Raw genomic sequence first — 27,823 nt, 5'->3', positions numbered from 1 at the left:
CTAAAAAAAAAAAAAATAAAAAATAAGGAAATGAAGTCGGATTCGGCCTTCCACTCGTAAGATCCAAATATTTCATTAATTAAATTTTGATTTGGCTATAACTGAAACCAATGAAAATAACTGCCACTTATGATATATCGTTGAATAGCTCTAAATGAGAGCTGATTACTGCAGTAAAGAAAAAGTCCATATCCAAATTTTTTTTGGATGTCATTGGTCAGGGATAATCAAAATGGATATTTCCGCTGAAATCTGAAATCGAAATTTTTTGCGATCACAATATTTCCTTTACTGGGTACAAGGAAGTAAAAAGAATAACAGAGAGTCTAAAAAAATTTAATTTAATTTGTTTTTAGATAAAAAACAATAAAAAGTTATTTTGCATTTTTTAGTATAAGTGGTCTAAATAAAGAATATTTTAATGAAAAACTGAACGAAAGATTTCAGCTTTTTTTTTTTTTTTAAGAAACAAGACAACATAAAAAAGGTAAATAAAAGAGTCTGTACAACAGAAAGATATCTTTCAGTAGTATTTATTCTTAAAGAAAACAAAACACATTACTGTATTAAAACACAGTACAATATTGATACCATTATCAAAGAAGAAAACTCCGTTCTAAGAATTAAATTTGGAATATTGACCGGAAAGCTTTTGTAAGCTTTTCTAACAAAACTCCTTAAGTCGACTAGAAATCCAGGACATCACTTTTTTCCAAAAATATTGGTTTCTCTCAGTCGTATCATCCAACAAGCTTTTTATATATACGATAAAGAAATGAAAGAAACAAACTTTTTACAACCAACTTACATATTCTTGTTTATAGTAAGCAATTTAATTTTAAAAAGATCAAAACAAAGTTTCTAAATCAAGCTCAACATTTTGAATATATCTTACTAACGACGTAATCAAATAATATAATTAAGTTATAAAATAGATCATTGTAAAATAGTCATCGATTTTATTTCTTTTGTATAACTTCTAAATAAACAAGCATCGTAAAAATAGTATTAAAAAACACTAAAAGCTTACAATTATAGTCTACATTTTTGAAATAAATATAATAAAAATTAAATTATAACGTTAAACTTTTTGAAATTTTTCAAACATCTATCGTATTTTTTTCATTTGTAAAACATTTTATAAACAAAATTTATTATTAAATTCTATACTACAGTAAAAAGAGAAAAAATAATTTTATAAATAAAAATAGATAGATTACAGAAATAGGTAAACACAAATCAGAAAATGAAGACGAATAAAATAAAAAAATGAAGTAATGGATTTCCGAGTATTAAAAAACTTCTTCTGGTAAATACCGATTGTCATACTCCACAAATCCGTGGTACAATAAAACATAAACAAACTTAATATAAATATTAAGAAATCAGATTACACTAAAGAAGATTAATTAAAAAAAATTGCACCTGAATCAGAAAGTGCTGCTACCCAATTTTTCCGAGTATATCAATGGTTCCATCAAATGTAGTTTGTCACGTAGTGTGGTGTTTAGTAACGTATTGTGGTAGTTTGGAATGGAAATTTAATGAATGGTTGACGTCACAATCAATCTATTCATTCTGAATAGTTTGATCTACGAAGTAGTACAGCAAGGCACCACCAATCGCTAATCTTGCTTAATATTAAGTAATTTGCATCTACAATAATGCTCAATAAGTTAATAAGGGTATCAATGTAACAGGGAATTTGCATGAAGGAAATGAAAGAATAAATGATGCAAGACGGAAATTGCATGAAGCTATTCCTGGAATTAAGAATAATATTAAACTACTCTATGCTAAATAGAAAAAATATATATTACACTACTTACATAAGTTAGCAAAATATGAAGAAACGTACCTGTAACAAAAAACGATAAATACGTTTTTTATTGAACTGAAATAGAGTTAATAAATAAATATTCTATTCTATACGGTATATAATGTACTACATACATTATATCCATTACAAGATAAATTATAAATATAATTTTAAAAAAATAGATGTGATTGAAATCCATATAAATTTTAATTAATTAAAACGAGCAAATAAAATAATGTTAAAAGTTAAATACATTAAGATTTAAAATATAAGATTAAAAACAAAAAATTAGTGCAAAATCATTTCGGATTCAGGAAGTGTTATTGACAATTAGTTGAGCATATATTATACATTCTGAATAACGAATGTATTGCATAGGAGAACTAATCACAAAGCAGATCTCAATTTAAATAGAAAACTGTTGTTTAAAAAAAGGGCACGAGAAAATGTGAAAATTAATAATTTAAAATTATGAAAGTGATATTTTAGAAATGAATAAATCGTTAAAAAACTAAGCAGATTTCTTAAAATAAATATTTATAAATTTATATTAAGTAACAATAGAATAATGCGATATACGTAATGAATCTAGACTACAATAAAATAGAAATAAAAAAACATACTCCATCTATTTACTGTTTTAACAAATGTAACTTTTATGTATAAAAAAATAAAACAATTAGGTTCCTGAAAGTAAATACAGCCTACAACGAAAGAACTTCAATAAAATACATAAACAATATATATATATATATATATATATATATATAATATAATATATATTATTATATAATAATAGTAATACAATTCATATATATATATATATAATTATAATTCATTATATATCTTACTAAATAATGAATTAAATAAAATATAAACGTACATATATATGTATATTTATATATTCAGGGTGTTTCAGTTAGCGTTACACGCTGTAAGCTCATTTTACTAGCGAAAATAATGAAAAAAATTCGCATAAAACATGGGTCCGGAAATGCTCACTAAGCGGATTACGGCTAGCGAAACATTTCGCCGTGATTCCTGGACAAAAAGTGAAATAAAACCATATTGAAGTTTTAGGAACCCAAATTAACGGATAACATAATGGTTTCTTATTTCTTTTGAACGAACAAATCAAAAATTTGTCAGGTTTCAGAACCATATTTCCAGTTTTTATAATATTAAATATAAAACAGAAACATTTGTTGTTTAAAAACACGTTTTTTAACGTTTGTAATAGAAAAACTTTGTTAAAAGGCTAATAAAAGCGTAAAATGTAATAATAAAACTTGAAGACAATTTAATTCTGAGAAAATCAATGTAAAATAACCAATAAAAACAAACAAAAGCTGACATGACAACACACTTTATTCTTTTTCCTGTTCAGCCTCCAGGAATTACCGTTCAGGTATTGCTTCAGAGGATGAATGAGGATGACATGTATGAGTGTAAATGAAGTGTAGTCTTGTACAGTCTCAGTTCGAGATATATGGTTAATTGAAACCCAACCACCGAAGTACATCGGTTACCATTCTCTAGTATTAAAATCTGTATAAAAGCAACTAACGTTTACTAGGATTTGAACCTTCAATTTCAAAAATCAGTTGTTAAACCATGGATTTGAGTCGACGAGTTAACCACTAGATAAGCCCGGTGGGCTGAATTAAAAAATATGGTTCCCTAAATTTTCAACAGATTGGATCCCTCATGTAGAAGCTTCCTGTTTAGCCTCCGGTAATTACCGTTCAGATAATACTTTAGAGGATGAGTAAGGATGATATGTATGAATGTAAATAAAGTTGTACAGTCTCAGTTCGACCATTCCTGAGATGTGTGGTTAATTGAAACCCAACCACCAAAGAACACCGGTATCCACGATCTAGTATTCTAATCCGTATAAAAATAACTGACTTTACCTAGACTTTAACGCTAGAAATCTCGACTTCAAAATCAGCTGATTTAGGAAGACGCGTTCACCACTAGTCCAACCCGGTGGGTTGATATGATATCACACTAGTAGGACTTTACCATCACGCGGCTAATTCCGCGTTCGGGGAAAGTACTACAATTGTGGCTTGTTTCCGATTCATTTATACAAACACATACACAGGCAACTTAATTAAAAATATTAATATATTATTTAAATGTAATTTTTTTTGGTAACTTAATTCAAAGATTCTAACTAAAGCGCGCGGGCATACCGTATTTAATTCGTGCGGGTGTGGCGGTAATAACGGCGACGGTCGGCACGAACTAAACTAATGCAATTTCACAACTTACATTGAACAAATTTACTTCGTACGGTCGGCAGACTGGTGTAGCCACGAGTCTTAACGCACCAGGTATCGAGTCAACCGGGCGATCGAGTTCAAGACTCAGCCAGAGCGAGTTGCTTTTTTACACTTCAAATACAAATTATTTACTTGATTCTACCGCTTTTACCTATGATGTCACAACATAGTAATAGTTTAGAGCATTTTTTGGGATAGGGGTGCGATTTTGCAAAAATTCTCTTTTTTTGCAAATATGTTATTTACTAATTGTTAACAAATGTTCCTAAGAAAAATATGGTTTTAATTAGGCGAAATCTCGATATACTAAGGGTAACTTTGCTCTACATCCTCGTCCCCTTGACCTTTTAAGATGAAAATTTAATGGCATCAATGCCCCACATATATAGAAGTAATCTGATGAAGTTTGGTCGAAAACGGTCCAGTAGTTCTGGCCGACACCAAACACACACACGTATATTCATAACCGGAAAATTTCCATCCGGTTTTTTGGGTTCCTTAGGTGTCAAAACTTCAACAGCCAGTGAAAACTGCATATGCCCAAATTGGACCGATTACAATACTTTCCCATTTACAGCTATAAGTTATCTAGACGGGAAATTAACAACTTCATGAAATTTGATTATATTGCTAACACTTACCCGTATTGATATAATGTTAAAAAAAATAAAAATGTAATTACTTTTGATTTACAGTAAATGTCCAAAAATCTGCTCTTATACTGCAATACATGAGATTGAAAACTTTCGGATTGCTCTCCGCAATTCTGCAAGACTTATCTTTAATTTGTCCGACGGCAACTTTAATACAAACAACCAATTCTTAAAGCGTATTAGCTTCTAACTTTTACACAACACTTTTCAACTAACCCCACATGCTAAAGTGTAATGACATTTCATCACGTGATCTTGGTGGCTTGTATATACGCAGGATAATTTATGAAAAATGTAACAAATATTCAGGAGCTGTTCTGCTAGTGAAAATAAAGGAAAAAGTTCATATAAATATAGATTTGGAAACGCTTCGTTAGCGTTAGCTGGCGAAAAATTTTGCCCTGATTTCTGTGCCTTCGGTAAAATTAAGCCAGACTATAATTCTTGGAGCCCAAATTAAGGGATAGATTTAATATTTTTATATGAAATCTGACTTGAAAAACTGAAAAAAATATATCGCAGAACTGTATTTTTAATAGTTGAGAAATATGGGATAAAATACAAAAGATTGGAGTCGAAAAACACACTATTTTATGTTTGGCCTTGTTAAATGAGTAATAAACACGTAAACATATTAAATAAAACTTGTAGAGAATTTGATTCTGAGTAAAATAGTATGAATAAAGTGCACTGAAACTAAATACAAAAATAAGAATTTCGAAATTTATTAAAACTGTAATATAGGCAGATTACAACTAGGTGTTAAACGAAACTAAATTTCACAATAATAAAAAACAAAACAATTAGCCTAAATGTTTAAAAAAAATAAGTAATAAAAATTAAAAAAAAGAAAAAATTGATAAATCAAATAAAACACGTCAATAAAATAATTTATTAGATATACTTATGCTAATTAAAAATTAATTTTATCAAAATCTGTTTGAAATAATTTATTAAACACCTTAAAATTTCTATTAAAAACGTCTAAAATGAATCTGATGTGGACGCCACATGAGTTCCTTGTACACCTATTAAATTACAAATACATATATATATATTTTTTTTTTAATGAAAATTACGTAAAATTTTAATTCATTAATAACTTCTGATGTTTTTTCATATTTTTTATTGTTATTACTGAATTATTATTTATTGTAAAAGTTTTTTTTTTACAATCTGAGGTTAGTAATTATTAATAAATCAATATATTTAAATTAGAAAAAAAACGAAATGAAGTCTGATTCGAACCGATGTGCCTTCCCCCTTGTAAGATGCTAATATTTCATTAATAAAAATTTCATTTGGCTATAACTCTAGTACCAATGAAAATAAGTACCACTTATGATATATCTATGAAAAGCTCTCAATGAGAAATAATTAATTACTGCAGTTAAGAAAAAGTACAAAATGTGTTTGAAATTTGGGCTTTTTTTGGACACTTTTGGTTCAGTCGATTGCAATCAAAAGGGGAGGTGCACAACTAGATGTTACAACAGTCCTCAATCCAAAATTCAACATTGTACGGCTAATCATTTTTGAGTTATGTGAGACACGTACAGACGTCACGCCGAAATTAGTCAAAATAGATATTTCCGTTAACGTCTGAAAACCGAAATTTTTCGCGATCATAATACATCCTTTAATTCGTACAAGGAAATAAAAAGGCAAAAATAAATTACAAGAATACTTATTAATATTGAAAATTTATAGTTTTCATTATGCCTTAAAACTACAACATTATATATTAAAATTAATTATTTTTAGAAAAACTTAACGTACATAAATAAAATATTTTACTTACATTTTCAAAAAATCCACAATCACAATACAGAGTTTAAAATGCACTATTTTGATATATAGGTTACGACCACAGTTCCCTCTTAAGTGTGCGGCCGCGCAATGATTTCAGGGGTATTAGCAACAAAGAGCACAGAGAAATTTATTTCCCGCGCATCTACAATCAGCTGTTGTAAATATGTAAGATATACTCAATGACACGTTTAATCGAGACCACGGATTACCATACACAGTGACTTTCTTACGGGAGTTTACAACTACTATTCATAATAAAAACATTCTATTCAGTTATAGAAGTTTATCACACAAAAAATTATAATATTTATGAGTGATCATCACTCGTAAATATTCTTTTTCCTGAGCATATCAGTGGTTAGCTCAGTGAGCTAACCAGTAATATGCTCAGGAAAAAAAGGGGGTAACAGTAATTCTCAAAAGAGAAATATTACAGGTAACTGAACAACACTCTGTAGCACAGGGGAAATTTAGGATTAGATGATGCACAAAGAATGTATCTGTTTTCCAGGATAAAGAAAATTTGATCAGAACTGTGTACACATTATTTCATCGATCTAGTAACAAAAAGAAGTTTTTTGACGAATTAGCTCAAGTCTTACAGCTTAATGTTATATCATTTAAACCATTAAATGAAGTTAGATGGCTATCCAGGTATTTCGATAGCACGACTTTCCGTCTGCTTTGTATTCATATGTACAGTAAACTTATCAGGAAATTCACTGCAAAAAATAAATATTTATATTCCCAGTAGTAATGATTTTCACTAATAAACATCAACTTTAAATGTCGTAAAAAGGAATGGCGACTTCCTTTTTTATAATTTAAATTAGCAGTAAAAAAGTTTCAAAAAAAAGGAAAAAATAAGAATATGTGTATATGTGTGTGTGTTTTAATAAAGGACATGAAAAAATAACAGAAATAACTGTCATATAAAAAAGACTTTAAATAAAGATAAGGAAAAAAGATAACGATGAAATGTATACGCCTATTAGGTAACTCTCATCTTTGAAAATGTAACTTATAAATATGAGATCTTTGGTCTTTTCCTCGGCGTTTATTAAACCACAAAAATAAGGCTTCGTAACGTTTAATGAACGAGAATAAACTACTTTCAAACATTTTTCATAGCGAACATCAATTTTTACAACATGGGAAAAGTTAGGCTACGCAAATATTTTGAGTCGGTGAAGAAAAACTATAAAAATTCTACTAACAAAAAAAATCCTTCACGACTTATGTAAACATAACAGATGGTGCTCTGGGGGTTATAGTCAGCGTACAGAGGGACGGTAACAACAATCTTCTTCTTCTTCTCTTTACGTCATCGTTTGCAATAACTATTTTTCTGATTTTTCAGTGTTATAAATGTTATTTAATATAAAAATATATATACATTAAAAATAGCGTGCTCTTTTCTTACTTCAGCTGAAGATTACAGTAATAAAAAAAAAAAAAAAATGTGATGTGGACACCACATAACTTCATTGTACACCTATTAAATTGCATATACAGACTTTAAAAGTACATAAAATTTTATTTCGTTAATAACTTCCGAATTTTTTTTGTTATTGAATTATGATTTACTGTAAAATCATTTTTACAAATACAGGTTCGTAATTATCAATAAATCAATATATTTTAATTTAAAAAAAAAGAATGTTAAAAAAGGAGAAGTCTGATTCGAACCGATGTGCCTTCCCCTGGTAAGATCAAAGTATTTCATTATATAAAATTTTATTTGCCTATAAATCTGGAACCGATGAAAATAAATACTACTTATGGTAAATCGTAGAAAAGCTCTCAATGAGGACTAATTACTGCAGTTAAGAAAAAGTCAGAAATCCAAATTTCTTGGGATTTTGGACACGTTTGGTTCAGTTGATTACGATCAAAACAGGCGGTGCATAACTAGATGTTACAACAGTATTAAATCCTAAATTTCAACAACCAACCGCTAATCGTTTTTGAGTTATGCGAGATACATCGTATGTACGTACAGAAGTCACGCAGAATCTAGTCAAAATGGATTTCAGGGATGGTCAAAATGCATATTTGCGTTGAAATCTGAAAACCTAAATATTCCGCGATTACAATAATTCCTTTCTTCGTACCAGGAAGTAGAAACTAAGACACAACAGAGTAATCTTATCCTTTTTGCTGTTTAGCAAGAAGGTAATTACTTCAGAGGATGAATGAGGATGATATGTATGAATATAAATGAAGTGTAGTCTGGAACAGTCTCAGATCGACCATTCCTGAGATGTGTAGGTAATTGAAATACAACCACCAAAGAGCACTGGAATCCACGATCTAGTATTCAAACTCGTATAAAAGTAACTGCCTTTAGTAGGATTTGAACCTTAGAAACTCTCGACTTCTAAATCAGCATATTCGCGATGACGAGTTCACCACTAGGCTAACCTTGTGTATTAAAGGAAGTATTGTTTCCTTTAATCTGTGCAAGGAAGTAATAAATTTAACATTAATTACTGAATACAAGTAAAAAAATATAATAAGATAAAATATTAAGATAGAAATGATTTAACCAGATCATAAAATTCACAAAATGTTTTATTAACAAAAATTATAACCAGTTAATATTTTCTTTCCTGAAAAGGAAAGAAAGTGTTTTGTAAACACCATTACATGTAGGCCTACACCAATGAACACCGTTTTTTCTTAGGTGTTATGTTAAACGTTTTATAAGTTAACGAATTTTTGTAAAACAATTCCTTATAACAATGAATTAAATTTATGAAATTTTCTAAAATTTCAAATTAGGGCAAATTTCCTGTCTTAGGAATACAATTTGTTGTTGTTGCAATTTACACGTCAGGATGAATTTTATAAGAAGAATAACAAAAGAGTCTGGCTTTACCAGGGTGCAATTCAATTTTTCCCGCTACTGAATTAACAGGAAATTGTTTCGATATATACTAGTGGGTGGCTGAAATGTAATGAACAGCCGGTCATAACTCAAATGAAACAAATACGGTATAAAAATAATTTTATTTGCTAAGAAAATTTTTACATTTATTTTTACTTCCTTGCACGAAGTAAAGGAAATATTGTGACCGCGAAAAATTTCGGTTTTCAGATATCAACGGAAATATCCATTCTGACTATCCCTGAATCCATTTTGACTAGTTTCGCCGTAAGGTCTGTTCGTACGTATTTCGCATAACTCAAAAACGGTTAGCCGCAGGATGTTGAAACTTTGGATTTAGCACTGTTTTAACATCTAGTTGTGCACCTTCCCTTTTGATTGCAATCGAAGAACCAAAAGTATCCAAAATTCAAAATAAAAAATCAGGATTTTAGACTTTTTCTTAACTACAGTAATAAGCCCTCACTGTGAGCTTTTCAACGATAAATCATTTTTTTTTCTTCAGTCATTTGACTGGTTTAATGCAGCTCTCTAAGATTCCCTATCTAGTGCTAGTCGTTTCATTTCAGTATACCCTCTACATCCTACATCCCTAACAATTTGTTTTACATATTCCAAACGTGGCCTGCCTACACAATTTTTTCCTTCTACCTGTCCTTCCAATATTAAAGCGACTATTCCAGGTGGCCTATAAGTCTGTCTCTTCTTTAAGTGGTACATATTTTGATTGGTTCCAGCGTTATAGCCAAATTAAATTTTAATTAATGAAATACTTGGATCTTACAAGGGCACACCGGTTCAAATCAGACTTAATCTACTTTTTTTAACTTTTTTTTTTAAATTGAAATAAATATAATGATTTATTAATAATTAATCTCTGTTTGTAAAAAAATTTCTACGATAAATAATAATTCAATAACAATAAAAAAAAATAAATAAAAAAATAACAGAACTTATTAATGAGATAAAATTTTATGTACTTTTCATTTAAAAAAAATGTGTTTATATAATTTAATAATTGTACAAGGAAGTCATCCGATGTCCACATCAAATTTTTCTACGTAGTCATAGTCACCATTTTACACCTATATATTTCTTCCAACGATGAACCAATTTTCTCATTCCGTCAACGAAAAATGTTTGATGGTTTTACTTCATCAATGATTTCATTGCATCCCTAATTTTATTATCTGTGGTGAAATATATACCCTTAATATTTCTCTTTTAATTGAGGAAAGAAGTGAAAATTGCAGGATTCGAAATCTGGTGAATAAAAAGGATATGAAATAAGTTCAAATTTCAATTTCACAAGTGCCTCAGCGGTTGCACGCCATGCATGTGGAGCCGAACATTATCGTGTTGCAGAATTTTCGTCATCGTGGATTGTCCTAAGGTCTTTCAACATCACTATGTATTTCCCGCTATTTATAGTAGATCCACTCTCATCAATCCCAAAAACTGGTCGACCACTACGAGGTTCTTCCTCAATATTCGCTTTACAACAGTTTCATCACCATAAATGGCTTTCAGACAACGATGAATGTCACTAACGTTCATTTTTACTGCGGTTAAAATTCAAACACTGGACGCCGTTTAAGGCGCGCTGTCATAACAAGCATACTCTAATCCATAAAAACAGCGACGGTCAGAAAACGAAATGGTATGTATCAATTAGTTGTGGAATTCTAAAAGGCTTCGAAAAAATCCGTGAGGAAAGATGGATTTATTAAAATTACGTTGACCAACAATGTAAAATACACTGTCCAAGAAGAATTGAATACCCTGGTGGGTTTTTAACCCACCAGGTTGGTCTATTGGTGAACTCGTCATCGCAAATCAGCTGATTTTGAGGTCGAGAGTTCTAAGGTTCAAATCTTAGTAAAGACTTTTATTCGGATTTGAATATTAGATCGTGGATGCAGGTGTTCTTTGGTGACTGGGTTTCAATTAACCACACATTTCAGGAATGGTCGATCTGAGATTGTACAAGGCAACACTTCATTTACATTCATACATATCATATTTTCAATTATTACCTTACGGTGGTTCCGGACGCTAAACAAAAAAAGAGAGGTTCCAAAACTTTCTATCGGAAAATTCTGACGTTATTTTGGACTATGTTTTCTATACCGACGAGCATGCTTCTATTTATTACGGTAGGTGCGTGCAAGAACTCTCGTTTACAGTCTACCTCATGATGATGATAATAATAATGAAATCTTCTTTATATCCAGAAGAATGATATTTGGATTGCAATATCAGGGGAATAGTCTGCCCAATATTCTTCGCAGAGGCAATAGTTTCAGCTCATGTTATTGTGAAATCATTCACCGGTTCAAGGAAGAGCTACCGAAGGTGAAATTAATAACGTTTGGATTCAACAAAACGGCGTGATCGCGCATACAGCCAAGCTGTCAAGTTATGGAAAGCGGTTTTCAGAAATCGGTTCATTTTTAAGGTTTGTGTCCACCTCATTCTCCGGACTTAAGCCCATCCGATTTTTACCTCTAGAGCAAATAGTAATGTTTATCGAGGGAACCCAACAGTCCTCAGAAATTTTCAAACAATTTGTAATTGCAAATTAAATTTTTTTTGTAAGCGCAATTTGTAATTTTTTCCAAGAACATTCCATATGAACAACCTGGTTTCTTCACGAAATTTTCGGCGTACAAAAAAAAAACACATGCAGGTATGTCTGGATGTTCACGGGGACCATTTCCAACAACAACTGTAAGGTCGATATTACGTGCATCGATTATTGATCGTTGAACTAATGTACATGACAGGTAGAGTTGAGGACTCCAAGGGTTTAGATAGGTTCCGATGAAGAAGAAGTGTAAGAAAAGACCCGGTGCCACGGGTAGTCGTGGGTATGTCGTGGTTTCCAAATGGGCAAACAGAAAATCACTCAAAAGAGCTGACACCGCCGAGCCGACCTGCCATGCCAGACGTTCAGCCGGTAGGCGGAGAGGCTCGTTAGAGTTTACCAGACACTCCCCTGGGTTGCGCAATACCAACCAGTCGGACCGGCCCGGGGGAGTAGAGTGAAAAAAAAAAAAAAAAAGGTAGAGTTACTTTTCGAACACAATCTAGTTAATAATTTCAAATTTGATATTAAGTCAAAGAAACGAGCGAATGTATATCCAAAACAGAAATTTATTTTTAAAAAAACCGAAAAATACAAATAGAAGATTTTTAATTATTTGTTCGTTATAGTGTAATTTTATTACACAATATACGGATATACATTATCTCTATACTGAAAATAAAACAGCCAATCTCAAGAATAACGACCATTCCATACCAAATCTATAAATAATGTAATGACTGAAGCGGTTTTCCATTGACTCATTCACAGCTGAATATTTTTTTGTTGTTGTCAGGGTATAACAGATATCTTTGGATCATCAGAACAGTCTGAATATTAATAAGATTTAAAAAATAGATTGGTGCCAGGAGACAGCATCAATGATATGTGTCTATTCAGTGGAGGAATCATTTTCCATTAGTTCGCCATAATAAGATATAAGATATAATATATAATATAATATAATATATTATAATATAATATATTTTACAACTAAATAGAAAAGGTTAGAGAGTAAATTTAATATTCTCAACACATTTAATCAATTTTATTAAGTAATGATGATATTAGCTGTATAACAGTACAATTGAAAAGAAAGAACTTACATATAAACTCAAAGAAGAAAGAAAAAAAACGAATTATTTCCTTTCATATATCTGATTATTTAATATAAATAACGAGGTAATTTTCTCATGTAGCAGAGCAGAAAGAGGTGGGCGTATTCATTTTAAATTTCTTTAATAAGTTATTATACGCACTATAGAGAAGAGCCCTTCTCAATGACAGCATCAAAAATACTAGACAGAATTATACAACCCCGTAAAAAAAAAAGACAACCAATTACTAAAGAAGCGACAGAAATAATTTAATTTTTACATTTTCACAAACATCATAGTTTTAAACACGTGTGATACAGGAATGAATGCCTGTATATTAACAGTGACAGACAGGAAGAAACTGTCAAAATGAATTTGTAGCCGACTACAAATATGTCTATCTGTCCAACTGTTCACTACAGACTTAACGAACAGACATTATTATCAAGTAATCAAACATACGATGAACCAATTAAGTAAGATCATTAACACATGATATTATACAATTATCAATCGATTAAGATAAATAATTAAATTCAACGTCTCAAGTTTTATTATTATATAAAACAAGTTTATCATGTATTTAGTTGCTATCGCAATTCAATAATCCGTCATAAATGAAAATACGTTTCATTATGAATTAATAAGAAAATTTACTATATCTGTTAATAAAAGAGTTGAATTTAGTATACGTATACAAGTCCAATGTGGCAGACCGTCATGTGTGTAAGAGTATAAGCGCAAAGTTTCATGGAATACATTTTGATAAGGTTTGTTTACGTGTAAAGTTAAACGAATTTAAAATAAACATACAGTTTGTATTAGCTTAATAAAATAAAACTTGACGTACCCCACTGAATACATATTATATTAAGAGTAGTATAACTTATCGGGTGACTGTACTATCATAGTGAAAAAATATCATGGGAAAAAACTTAATTTATCAATCTCTACGTAAAAAGTATAAAATAACACTTCTGTGACGTTTTCTGTTTCTTTTATTAGCGTGAAAACAATTAAAAAAATAACACGGGTTTTCAGGAGATTTTCGTAAAAATAAAACTTTTAATCCCGGTCAGGCTGGCATTTTTCGTAGGCTAAAAGATTTAATTTTCAACATTCCCATAGATAATTCTGACGGTTATGTGTCGAATTAATCCATCAGAAAAAATCTATTATTGGAGGGGCACAATTAAACCTTCGACACGTTGAACTGTAACTATAGATTCACTTTAAGCAAACTGCGAAACACGGGAAGGTTTTCCTGCTCAGGAGTTGCCATCTTTGATTGTGGCTCTGTCAAGCGGAAAGATAAGGAATTAATCTACGACCATGCGCACAATTAAAATTTCCCATTTTACTCTTTGATCCTAATCGTAAATTAACACTGTGTAGCTCATCTAGGAAATGTAAACCGCCAATATTCTTTTTTATATACCCAGTATTTACTTATTTTACTTTCTTTAAATTTTATTTAAATTATTATTAAAACATTCTGATGATTATTTCTACCAAACTTATTTAACTGCTACAATTATTAAGAATCATATTAGAAAATAATGTTTGTACAATTTAGAGTACAACAAACACAAAAAAACAACATACTCGTAACGTGATTCTTAAAGATAATACATAATCAAAATTATGTAAAAAACTAGAAAAAAGATGCCTCGAAAATATTACATGATTTATGTTTCATTACACATGATTTTGTTAAATGTTTTTGCTAACTGTAACTAAATAACGTTCATCAATTTAGGGAACTAATAACAAAAAAAGTTTTACAACGAAAAGCTTCAAAATCCTGAATGTTTATAGCTGTTTCATTAGTTGTGATTTTTTAACACAGCTCTAACTGCAGCGTTTTTCTTTTTTCTCCCAAGCGCAAATATAATTTAAGATAAATCGGGATGTCACGGAAGGAAGCAAGACGTTTGCTTCGTTGAGAATGGCAAGATGCCTGGGAGACCTCCTCAAGTGAACGTGGACGAGAACCATGATTCCCCGGATTGATGGCTGGCTGGATAGAAAACATGGTGATCCGATGTATTATACCACCCAACAATTATCAGGGCAAGGAGGCTTTGGAAAATATTTGTTTCGTTTTCACGACGTGAATTCTCGAGGATAACCATTCCCCGAACCACATTTTCTTCGTATGCGAGAAGTGGAGTGAACTGAGAACGATCCATGCGATTGGGTTTTTTGACCCCGGGATGTGTTGTGGATTTTATGCTGAAAGAAGAAAGAAATTGGAAGAGGGTGGACTACATGGGAGGACTATATGGTATTTGTCCTCTGGCGGAAAGAGGAAGGATTTCCGGGTGGGCGAGCCAGTAGGCGATAAGGGGTTAAAAAGAAAAGATACGTCCCGGCTCCTGATGGTGATTCCTGGGAACAGCATGGCTGGACTCAGTTCCATCACCAAGGGTTTCAGGAAAAGAGTGAAAAAAAAAGATCGTGAACCGGCGGGTCGACCTGTCATGCCTGTAGGCGGGTAGGGGGGCCCGTTAGAGTCGATGGGACACCCCCTGGGTTTGAATATTAATTGCTTGGATGCGGATCCTTCCCAGAGGGTAGAAGGATGAAAAAAAGATAAATCATTTGTAGCAAGAAGTATAAATTGTTCGTACGAATGAATCGTTAGAGAAGTATAAATCAATATATATTAATAAGACGTAACCATAATTTTATGACAAAAATTAGTAGTATTCAAATTCTTTCGAAGCACACAGTTGTTGCTGACAACCTAACTTTTGAGAGGTCTAAATTTATTGTACTCACTTAGATTACTCTTACGGGGAAGGATGAAGTGCGGGGGAATAAGCAAAAAGTAAACACACGTTATGAATAGATCGTTCGCATTCTCAATGTTGCTGCCATCAACAAGGAATGCGAAGATATTAGTTTGGCGACAGAAAATGTAAGGAAACGAACTGAAAAGTGCATAATGTCAACGGTGGAATGTTTGAACATTTATTGTAGATTGTTTGTTATTTAAAGCTGTTTTAGTACAACAAATTGAGACCTCTGAAAAATTAAAATATTTTAAATTTATTTTTAAAAAAATTAAAATTCTTTTATCAATGAGACACTTTTTAAATACTGTAAGAAAACAATTGTTTAAAAATTCTAGGTAATTTTCACTCGTGACACGTTGTTCTAATATAAAAGGGCCAATTAATTGCAGCTGTTCTTAATTTTTACAACTTCATAACATTTTTCTGTTTTGTTTTTAATAATAAAATTAATTTCCTTTTTTTAAATACTTTTCATATACTTTATTACATCAATTTTTTCATAATTAAATTCTTTACAAGGTTTGATAAAAATTTATGCATATATTAGTCCCTAATCAATTGTTTAATACAGTGGTTTTCAAATGTTTCTGAGTCTTTTTTCAATTAAAATTTTACCATGGCGCCCTACCCAAGTAAAAGTATGACTATACTCGTAAGTTAGAGGTAAAAATAAATAAAACTCGTGTATCTTCATTATTTTTTTATTTTATTAACATTAAATAATTATAAGTATCTTGGTTCAATTAATTACGAAGCTTTTACAGTATTTCGCGGCTCCCCAGGACGCCGCGGCGCAGAGTTTGGGAATCACTGTTTAACAACTAATTTTGAAATTCGAAGGTCCTAAGATTCAAATGCTAGTAAACGTTACTTGCGTATATACGGATTTGAATATTAGACATTACATACCGGTGTAATTTGGTGGTCAGGTTTCAATTAACCACATATCTCCGGACGGCCGTCCTGAGCCTGTGCAAGGCTACACATCAATTACGTCAAACATATCCATCCTCATCTAATTGAGCCTTGAGGGGGGGGGGGAGGTGTTCACTAACTGAACAGATTGCAATGTACACATTTAACAAAGTTACTGTAGTTGAAATCTAACAAAATGTGTTTTTCGTCACTGAATTTTCAGTTTTACGTTGGATATCATGAAAACTACGTTGATAGTGTCTGGGACCTGTTTTATTCGATTTTTTAGGCCAAAAAACATAAGGAGCCATCAAGTTTACCCTTTATATAAGAACTTAAAAAATTTCAGTACGACCTCATTGCATCCAGGGACTCAATATAATCGAAATATAAATGACTTTGATTTAATTTTTTAATATAAATATGAGGCAAATTAATCAATATAATCAACATTGCATTGTGTTAAAACAATCATTAATCAAATTTAATCTTAAATAAATAAACATTAGATTATACAAATTATTAAAGATAAATCACCCAATTTATTTCCTCGAATCTTAGTTCTCTAAATAAACATATTGATGATCTCATTTAGATAGTAATTTAAAAAAACTAGATTAACAGGATTTAAAATTATAAAAAATATAACTGATTAAACGTCATGTAATTTATATACACCTATTTTTTTTTAAGTTGCTTAAAAATATTTCCTTCGGAAATACCAACTGTTTGACTCAACATAACAATTTACATTTAAGCATTAACGTTCATCACAGCTATTCATAAGAAATATAGGACGAACTATATACAACGAGTGGTACCAGGCAGTCCACGACAAACATCGTAAAATCGCTGGTCTCATGCATACCTACCCGTCTCTATAGACGGCAAACTTCAACACTGTATAATAATAAAAAAGGTTCTGTGGAATTTTAATTGTGTTGAACTGACTGAAGACTGAATACATTTCATTGAGGTTAACATAATCGATATAAAAAAAAAATCGTTTTAAATCTAGTGAGGTATTGTGTGTCTATCACAGTTTAAACGATATTCATCTGTATAATTCAAGGCTATTTTAAAAAGTGACTCATTTTGTCGACACCTTTAAAAAATCTGATGTGGACGCAACATGACTTCCTTATAAGCATATTAAATTACATATACATATTTTTTTTAAATGAAAAATAAATAAAATTTTATTTCATTAATAAATTCTGATATTTTTTCTTTTTTTTATTGCTATTATTGAATTATTAATAAATCAATATATTTAAATTAAAAAAAAAAAAGTTAAAAAAAGGAGATGAACTCAGATTCGAACCGATGTGCCTTCCCCTTGTGAGATCCAAATATTTCATTAATTAAAATTTTATTTGGCTATAACTTTGGAACCAATTAGAATAAGTAATACTTATGATATATTGTTGAAAACCTCTCAATCAGAGCTTATGACCGCAGTTAAGAAATAGTCCAAAATCGTATTTTTTTTGGAACTTTTAGTTCAGTCGATTCCAATTAAAAGAAGAGGTGTACAACTTATGATATATCGTTGAAAACCTCTCAATGAGGGCTTATTACGTTTTTTCCCCCTTTAAACACCCCTAAGACAACCGGTCCTCGCCATTAAGCAAAACATCACCTCGGAGTGTCGTGGCATCAGTCTCTGCCCACCCTAGCTAACCCCCTTATGGGGCTTTCCCAACGGCTTCTCCCCAACTTTACAAGGACACACCAACTTCCTCTTCTGAATAGCCGATATGCCCTTCCGCTAAGGAGCTACTCATCTTGTCCCTACTCTAGTTCGAGATGAGCGTTTCGCAAATCCTTTACTTCGCGACCTTATGCCATCATCGGGGAGTCCCGACTCCCCCACCCATGAACGTGGGCAGACCCGAACACCCTAGGCAAAAAGACTACCTCCTTCGAGGGCTTATTACTGCAGTTATGAAAAGTGCAAAATTTAAAGTTTTTGGATTTTGGGCTTTTATGAACACTTTCGATTCAGTCGATTACGATCAAAAGAGGCGGTGCACAACTAGTTACAACAGTACTAAATCCAAAATTTCAACAACCTACCGCTAATCGTTTTTGAGTTATGCGAGATACATCGTATGTACGTACAGAAGTCACGCAGAATCTAGTCAAAATGGATTTCAGGGATGGTCAAAATGTATATTTCCGTTGAAATTTGAAAACCTAAATATTCCACGATTACAATAATTCCTTTCTTCGTACCAGGAAGTAGAAACTAAGACACAACAGAGTAATCTTATTCTTTTTGCTGTTTAGCCTCCGGGACCACCGTAAGGTAATTACTTCAGAGGATGAATGAGGATGATATGTATGAATATAAATGAACTGTAGTCTGGAACAGTCTCAGATCGACCATTCCTGAGATGTGTAGGTAATTGAAATAACACCACCAAAGAGCACTGGAATCCACGATCTAGTATTCAAACTCGTATAAAACTAACTGCCTTTAGTAGGATTTGAACCTTAGAAACTCTCGACTTCTAAATCAGCATATTCGCGATGACGAGTTCACCACTAGGCTAACCTTGTGGGTTATAACAGAGCAATCAAACCAGACACATATTACGCTTTAGAATGTTTAAACCCAAACAGGTAAGAAGAAATAAAAAAAAGAAAGAGAGAAATAAAAATATACGAACTATACAAGAGAACTAAAAATGGAGAATAAAAAATAATTCCGAAATACTAGTATAACTAAAAACTTTCAGATTCGATAATAAACAAAAAAATAAATATTTTACAGGCTTCTTTCATGTGTGGAAAAATATTCTAATTCTTTACAAATATAAATAATGAATTAACATGGTCCCAAAAACAAAAACACTTGAGAAGAAAATATATCTATGAAAAGGAAATCCTGTATAAAGAACTTTTTAGGAGATGAATCTAAAAACTGGAAGGTTTTATCAAACTAATTTTACAACAAAAAACCGCAAGTTATGATCCACTGAAGAAATGATGAGTTATGATCGGAAGAAAAAAAGGCACAGTGAAATAATGAAGGAATAATGGAAAAAAGAAAACACGAGAATAAAACGAAATAAAAATTGTAATGCGGTCCATACTAACGAAATCGATAGAATTGTTTGTATTATTACCTACTTTAAAACTTTCAACGTCCCTACAAGATAAATAGAATGAATAATATCGGAATAGATTGATTGTTTTAAACGGATGAATTTGAACAAAATAAACATTTTTAATATTACTTTTTTGACATGGTTAATAAAAATAAATACGCACAGATTTTTAAAAAAACATTACAACACAATAATAAATAATCATTATAAAAAAAAGACTTTAATTTACTTAAGATGAATGCTAATTTTTCACTACACAATCACATACAAAAATCGAATGAAAAAAAATTTACATTTTTTTTCTATATTTAATTTTTTATAATTACATCAACCCAGTTCTCTTTGAACAAAAGAAATAAAATTGGGAATAATGTTATAAGAAATTTAATTTTTTTTAACTAACAGGATTACATTGAATTCTTATCATTCTGTACGATAACTGCAATAACATTGTAGATTATACCGTTGAGCTCTAAATTACGAAATGTAGTAGTAATTTATTAGATAATAAGCATTTAAAATAAGTTTATAAACTGAAATAACATTATCCTTCATAATACGTTCACAATTAAAAATAATTTTTTTTCTCTTCAGTCATTTGACTGGTTTGATGCAGCTCTCCAAGATTCCCTATCTAGTGACAGTCGTTTCATTTCGGTATACCACCTACATCCTACAACCCTAACAATTTATTTTACTTATTTCCAACCGTTGCCTGCCAGCACAGTTTGTCTCTTCTATCTGTCCCTCCAATACTACAAACGACTATTCCAGGATGTCTTAATATGTGGCCTATAAGTCTTCTTCTAATTATATTTTTCCAAATGCTTCTTTCTTCATCGATTTGCCGCAACACCTCTTCATTTGTCACTTTATCAACATTCTTATGATTTTATGATTCTTATGATCATTTTATGATTTTTATCATTCTCCTTCACACCACATTTCAAAAGCTTCTAATCTTCTCTTCTCAGGTTCTCCGATCGTCCAAGTTTTGCTTCCATATAAAGCTACGCTCAAAACAAATACTTTCAAAAATCTTTTCCTGACGTTTAAATTAATTTTTGATGTAAAAAAATCATATTTCTGAATAAAGGCTCGTTTCGCCTGTGCTATTCGGCATTTTATATCGCTCCTGCTTCGTCCATCTTTAGTAATTCTACTTCCCAAATAACAAAATTCTTCTATCTCCGTAATCTTTTTTCTCCTTATTTTTATATTCAGTGATTCATCTGCATTATTTCTACATTTCATTACTTCCGTTTTGTTCTTGTTTATTTAATGCGTTAGTTCTTTCGTAGGACTTCATCCACGCCGTTCATTGTTCCTTCTAAATCTTTTTTACTCTCGGCTAGAATTACTATATCATCAGAAAATCGTAGCATCTTCATCTTTTCACCTTGTACTGTTACTCAGGATCTAAATTGTTCTTTAACATCATTAACTGCTAGTTCTACGTAAAAATTAAAAAGTAATGGTTATAGGGAACATCCTTGTCGGACTCGCTTTCTTATTACAGCTTCTTTCTTATGTTCTTCAATTATTACTGTTGCTGTTTGGTTCCTGTAAATGTTGGCGATTGTTCTTCTATCTCTGTACTTGAACCCTAATTTTTTTTAAAATGCTGAACATTTTATTGCAGTCTACGTTATCGAATGCCTTTCCTAAGCCTACAAATGGCAAGTATATTGGTTTGTTTTTCTTTAATCTTCCTTCTACTATTAATCTGGACGCTAAAATTGCTTTCCTTGTCCCTATACTTTTCCTGAAATAAATTGGTCTTCTCCAAACACTTCTTCCACTCTCCTCTCAATTCTTCTGTACAGAATTCTAGTTAATATTTTTGATGTATTTATGACTGCAAAAATTTCATATTAACAAAATTTCAGATATTTTTACATAATAAAGATACATAATTAGATATCTGAATCATCGGGTAAAAAATGTAATTACACAATGAGACAGAAATTATATGGTACTATTTCAATTTAGTTGGCACGAGTGAAATTGCTGGGTGTAAATTAAGCGTAAAAAAGCTGAATATAATATAATATTTTTCTACATCAGCTGCAGGGCAGTGCTACACTAACGCTCCTTGTGGTGACAGGGGATATTATTGATGCAGTATACCCACTTAGGTACTAGTTTAGAGCATTTTCTGTGGTGCCGGTGCGATTTGAACAACTGTGCCTCAGAAAAATAAGACCTTAATTAGGCGAAATCTCGAGATACTGAGAGTAACCTTGCTCAACAGCCTCACCCCCTTGACCTTTTAAGTTGAAAATTTAATGGCATCAATGCCCAATACACAGAAGTAATGTGACAGAATTTGGTGCAAATTGGTCCAGTAGTTCTAAAGATATAAGGTGTGTGATACCGAACACACACATGTAGATACGAACATCCGGAAAATTTTTATTTCGTTTTTTGGGTTCCTTAGGTGTCAAAACGTCAAGATCCGGTGAAAACCGATATGCCCAAATTGGACCGATTAAATTACTTTCCCTTCTAAAACTATAGCGCTAAACAAGAAAGTAATATGAATTATAAAAGGCAGATGGATTTTTAATATTTAATATCGGATACTCTTATACTACAAACTTTCTACAATTATATGTTGATTTTTGTTTTTATTTTTGACAATAGGACGTTTAATGTATAACTACCGATCAAAGTAATCATCTACCCTGCACTTGTTTAAAAACATTAGGGTAAAAGGAGGACGATCAAAGATAAGTATTTTGATAAAATCGTACAGATTCTTTTAATAAGGCAATATTAACGAAAGCGAACGAACACATTACAAAATAAAGATTATTCCACAAGTTCCTTGCTCCCGAGTGTTCTCTCTCTCAGTAACCTAGCGTCGCGTGTACTGGCTACAGGATTTCCTCCTACATATTAATTATAATTTATAATTAACCTTACAGACACAAAGATACTTCCTGAATCCCACATTTTGCATGCAACATTGATTTTTTAAGAGTTGAATTATATTTTAACCAAAAATTATTTTTAATATTATAAGAAAACATTTTTTAACAAAAACAATTTTTCAATTTCAAATTTTTGTAATATTAATTATTTTTTTTGTAGAGCCCAGACTAATATAATATCAAAAAGAATAAACAATTTTCCTTAAAGAGGAAGTGACCGCTCAAAAGAATCTCTAATCCGTCTCCTAAGATACGAGGTACATAAATGGATTGATTTTTTTATTAGGGCTGGAGGGTATCCAGCCCTAATAAAAAAATCTGATTTTAAAATTTCTATTCAAAACGTCTAAAATGAATCTGATGTAGGCATGACTTCCTTGTACGCCTATTAAATTACACATACACATTTAAAAAAAATGAAATGTACATAATTTTTTATTTCATTAATAACTACTAATATTTTTTTTGTTATTATTGAATTATTATTTATTGTATTTTTTTTACAATCAGAGGTTAATAATTATTAATAAATCAATATATTTAAATAAAAAAAAAAGTTAAAAAAAGGAAATGAAGTCTGATTCGAAGCGATGTGCCTTCCCCTTGGATCTTATAATTTTAATTAATGAAATAATAGACTTTTATTTGACTATAACTCTGGAACCAATGAACATATTTACTACTTACGATATATCGTTGTAAAGCTCTCAATGAGGACTTATTACTGCAATTAAGAAAAAGTTAAAAACAATTTTTTTTTTATTTTGGCTTTTTGGATACTTTTGGTTCAGTTGATTTCAATCAAAAGGGGAGGTGCACAACTAGATGTTACAAATCCAAAATTTCAACATTCTACGGCTAATCGCGTACGTAGAAACGTCACGTCGAAACTAGTCAAAATGGATTAAAGATGGTCAAAATGGAAAATGAATATTTCCGTTGAAATCTGAAAAACGAAATTTTTCGCGATTATAATACTTCCTTATACTTCGTACAAGGAATGTAAAAAACGGAAGCTTCTGAATCTACTCTAATCTATTTAGGATTATGGAATGACTAAAATTAATCTTAAAATCTAATCTAATAGTACATGCAAAAATATACCTCGTTACTGGGTACATAAATAAACAAAAACCTATAGTAGGAGATTTCAGACGGTCTCGTAATTTAAGTTATTTAGTTTTATTTTTTATTTTTCTTTCTTTGTTTAACGAAAAAAACCCGAGGTTTTTTCGTTAAACATTAAACAAAATTTAATTATTATTGTTAATAATTAAATTTTGTTTAATGTTTAACGATAATATGTTATAATGTTTAACGATAATTGTTAATAATTTATTTTTACTCCTTTGTGTATCATGAAGAATTACATACATGTTTGATATTAAAATAGTAAAAAGAAATGCGTTTCTCGAATATTACATATATAGATGTATCACAACATTCTCCTGGGACTTTAAAACCTATTCTACTCGTGAGAATTATGGACAAAGTTCATATAATAATATGTCCTGAAATGTTTCGTTTGCCAGTTACGGTTAGAGAAAGATTTCGCTCAGATTTCAACTATCCTGGTGAAATGAGGTCGTACTGAAATTTTTAGAACGTTAATTAAGAAGCAGAATTAGTGACTTGTGGTTTTTGATCTGAAAAAAACGAATAAATTAGGCCTTTCAATTTAGTTTTTTAAATCTCTTCCATGCCCATATTTCAATTACTTCCAGCCATTTCTTCTGTTTTCTCTTAAGCGCCAATGTTTAGAATGCAGCCAGAATATAACACTTCAAATATTTTCCAATGTAACACTTCACTCTTGCTTTATCTTACTACATAATAATTATTTCTTTCGGTTAAATCCTTTCATTTTTTATTATTCTTGTTTTTTATTTTGTTTCCATTTCTGTAATTTTCTATTAAAATTGTACATAAGTGTCTGTACAGTTTTACTTGCTCAATTCTTCCTTCTATTTTGAAAACAGTTATCGACTTACTTATTTACTATTCTAATTATTTTCGATTTCGAAATCTCCGTTAAATATCCCATGTAAACTGAAAAACTTATACAATCTATTCTATTTTCTCCTTCATTGATTTCTACATCTTTTCCTAGATTCTTTTTATCAAATTTTCAAGAGATATCTTAAACACTGTTGGTGATAGACGTTTGCCTTACTTCTCTTCTTAAGACAAATTTTAGCATCCTTTTGTGCCATATTCAATTTCCAATCCAGTTATAATCTTTTCAATTCATTCTTTAGATTTTTAATATTTCTATCAGTTTATCCTCACTTATCTACGGTCAAACTGTTTTCTCTTTTCAATAAAATTTAAGTCATTCCTTTACCTCTTTTCATATACCTCCGATCAATAGTTCTAATTAACCCACTTTCATCCTTTGACTTCCCTTCCTTCCTGAATTAATATTGCTTTCCTGCAACCACTTGCTTTATTTTTACTTCCTTGTACAAGGAAGTATTGTAATCGGCGAAAAATCTCAGTTTTCAGATTTCAACGGAAATAGCCATTATGACCATCACTGAATCCATTTTGACTAGTTTCTGCGTGACGTCTGTACGTACGTATGTATCCCGCATAACTCAAAAACGATTAGCCGTAGGATGTTGGAGTTTTGGATTTAGGATTCTTGTAACATCTAGTTGTGCATCTACTCTTTTGATTGCAATCGACTGGAACAAAAGTGTTCAAAAAAGCCCAAAATCCAATAAATTTGGATTTTGAACTTTGGACTTTTTCTTAACTGCAGTAATAAGCCCGCATCGAGAGCTTTTCAACAATATATCATAAGTGGTACTTATTTTAATCGGTTCTAGAGTTATAGACAAATAAGTTTTAATAAATGAAATATTTGGATCTTAAAAGAGGAAAACATATTGGGTCGAATCAGACTTCATCTCCTTTTTTTTACGTTTTTTTTTTAATTTAAACATATTAATTTATTAATAATTATTAACCTATGATTGTAAAAAAATTACAATAAATAATAATTCAATATCAATAAAAAAAAAAAAGAAAAAATTTTACGTACTTTTTCATTTTTAAAAAAAATGTGTATATGAAATTTAATAGGCGTACAAGGAAGTCATATGGTGTCCAAATCTGATTTTTTACTCAAAGATAGAGATAGCTGATATTTTTTAAATGGAGTCTAAATAATCATACACGTGTGTGTTTTGTGTACTCTGGGTGAGACTGTGGAAATTTAATTAACTGTAGAGTGTGCTTTGGTGGATAAGTTATCTCTTGTGACCATGTCTTATGATTGTTGTGCGTTTGTCTTGTGTTGGCTTGATTGTATGAATGTATAAATGTGTGTGGTACGTACTGTTAGGTGTTTTATTTTTTCTGGATGTTTCCTTCTTTAGGTATTTGTGGTGTGATGTGTGTGTGTGTGTGTGTGTGTGTGTGTGTGTGTGTGTGTGTGTGTGTGTGTAGTGGTCTGGTGTGGATGTTTGCTAGTGGAGACCGTATGTGTGTGGACGCTTACCCTCCTCCTGAAGTAATGCTTTATTAGCGGTTTCGCAGGAGGTCGGATCGCCAGGGGTGGAGGTTTAGTCGGTAGTGCGCAGGAATACATATGCATTTCTGTAACAGCATGCGGAACCTGTTAGCGAGTCCGACACTGCTTCGGGGCCCGTAAATAGGGTTCCTCCACCTCAAAAGAAATAATAAATAAATAATCATACACGTAACAAAATTACAATCTCTCAGGTCTGAACGTACGAAACTTTAAAGCTTGCTAAAGTAAAAAGACTCAAAATAATAATATTAAATATTCCCATTTGGTATCGTTTGAATTTGCCTTACTTACTTACCCTTTTAATCCCGTAAATTTACCCTTTAAATTTTCTATTTTATCCTTTCTATTTTATTCCTTTTCTATTTTATCCTTACTTTTAATCTAAAATAATATTATAATTTTGTATATTTTACAAAGGTAATAATTACGTAACTGGAATATATTATTAAATTATGGAATAAACAGGAAATTAATCTTTTTACAGGTACAATCATTTTAAACCAGCAAGTTCTGATAAGTTTGATTCCATACGATTTACGGTAATGTGAACGTATCTTGGTCTATGCCAAGGTTTGACCATTCATTGTCTACTGATCAATACTAGTGGTTTGTGAATGGACAAATTTACCAGAATACTTTTTTTTATGAATGAATAACACCGTTTATTCAATCCTTGATAACGATCAATTTAATTTAAACTGAATTAATTATTAATAAAATAATTTCATTAATACTAAATTAAATTCTAATTGCAAACATTTTTATAAACAAATTAAGTTTCCTCAAAATCTTTTTAAAAATGTAATTCTTAAATATGACAAAATTTTGATAGGTTACATAAATTTAAAAATTACTTTTTTTAAAATATGCCCCGCTAGTTTTATAATACGACTATGGTAAGTATAACTAGGTTATCATCTAAAATTATCGAAACACAATTCTAGAACGACGACTTACTTATTTGTAGAAAAAATTTATGTTGTACTAAAAATAAAGTAAGAAAATCGAGCAACTTCTTATAGTTTTATTTAATTTAGAAAATGATTTTTAACCTTTTTTAGTATAACAATTAAAAAGCCATTAAATTATTGTTTGTCAGTAATTAAGCTCGTAAAATCTAATAAAAAAACACGAAAGAATGTTTACTTTACAAATCTCAACTTACAATTAATATTTAATTAAAATAGACACAGAAATTTTAGTCTATTTCGAGCCACTTACTAAATAATTTATTTTCATTTTAATGAATTTTATAATTTTACATCAGCAAATAATAAAAAAAAAACAGCAAGTTTTATTTAATATGTACCATTAAAGAGGAGAAATTTGCCTCAAACAGTTTACATCATACGGGGTAATTTTCTCTGA

The 27,823-nt window shown here is 30.8% G+C and overlaps 1 protein-coding gene across 2 annotated transcripts in view; it reads right to left on the bottom strand.

Annotated features, from left to right (window-relative positions):
- The window catches only part of caps (capricious), a 458,443-nt gene that overhangs the window by 191,557 nt on the left and 239,063 nt on the right, over positions 1-27,823 (bottom strand). Inside the window, exon 1 of one of the 2 annotated variants that reach the window (XM_075355232.1) lies at positions 1,830-1,858. The exons of the other annotated variant lie outside the window; for it this stretch is intronic. Within the exon in view, the coding sequence (XP_075211347.1) occupies positions 1,830-1,831 (2 nt within the window). The 5' untranslated portion in view covers positions 1,832-1,858. Of the gene's footprint in view, positions 1-1,829; positions 1,859-27,823 lie in introns of those variants that run through there. 2 annotated transcript variants of the gene reach the window in all.

Source organism: Lycorma delicatula, chromosome 2 (genome assembly GCF_047948215.1).
Source record: "Lycorma delicatula isolate Av1 chromosome 2, ASM4794821v1, whole genome shotgun sequence".
Classification (NCBI taxonomy): domain Eukaryota; kingdom Metazoa; phylum Arthropoda; class Insecta; order Hemiptera; family Fulgoridae; genus Lycorma; species Lycorma delicatula.
This window is presented reverse-complemented; position numbering and strand designations above follow the sequence as displayed.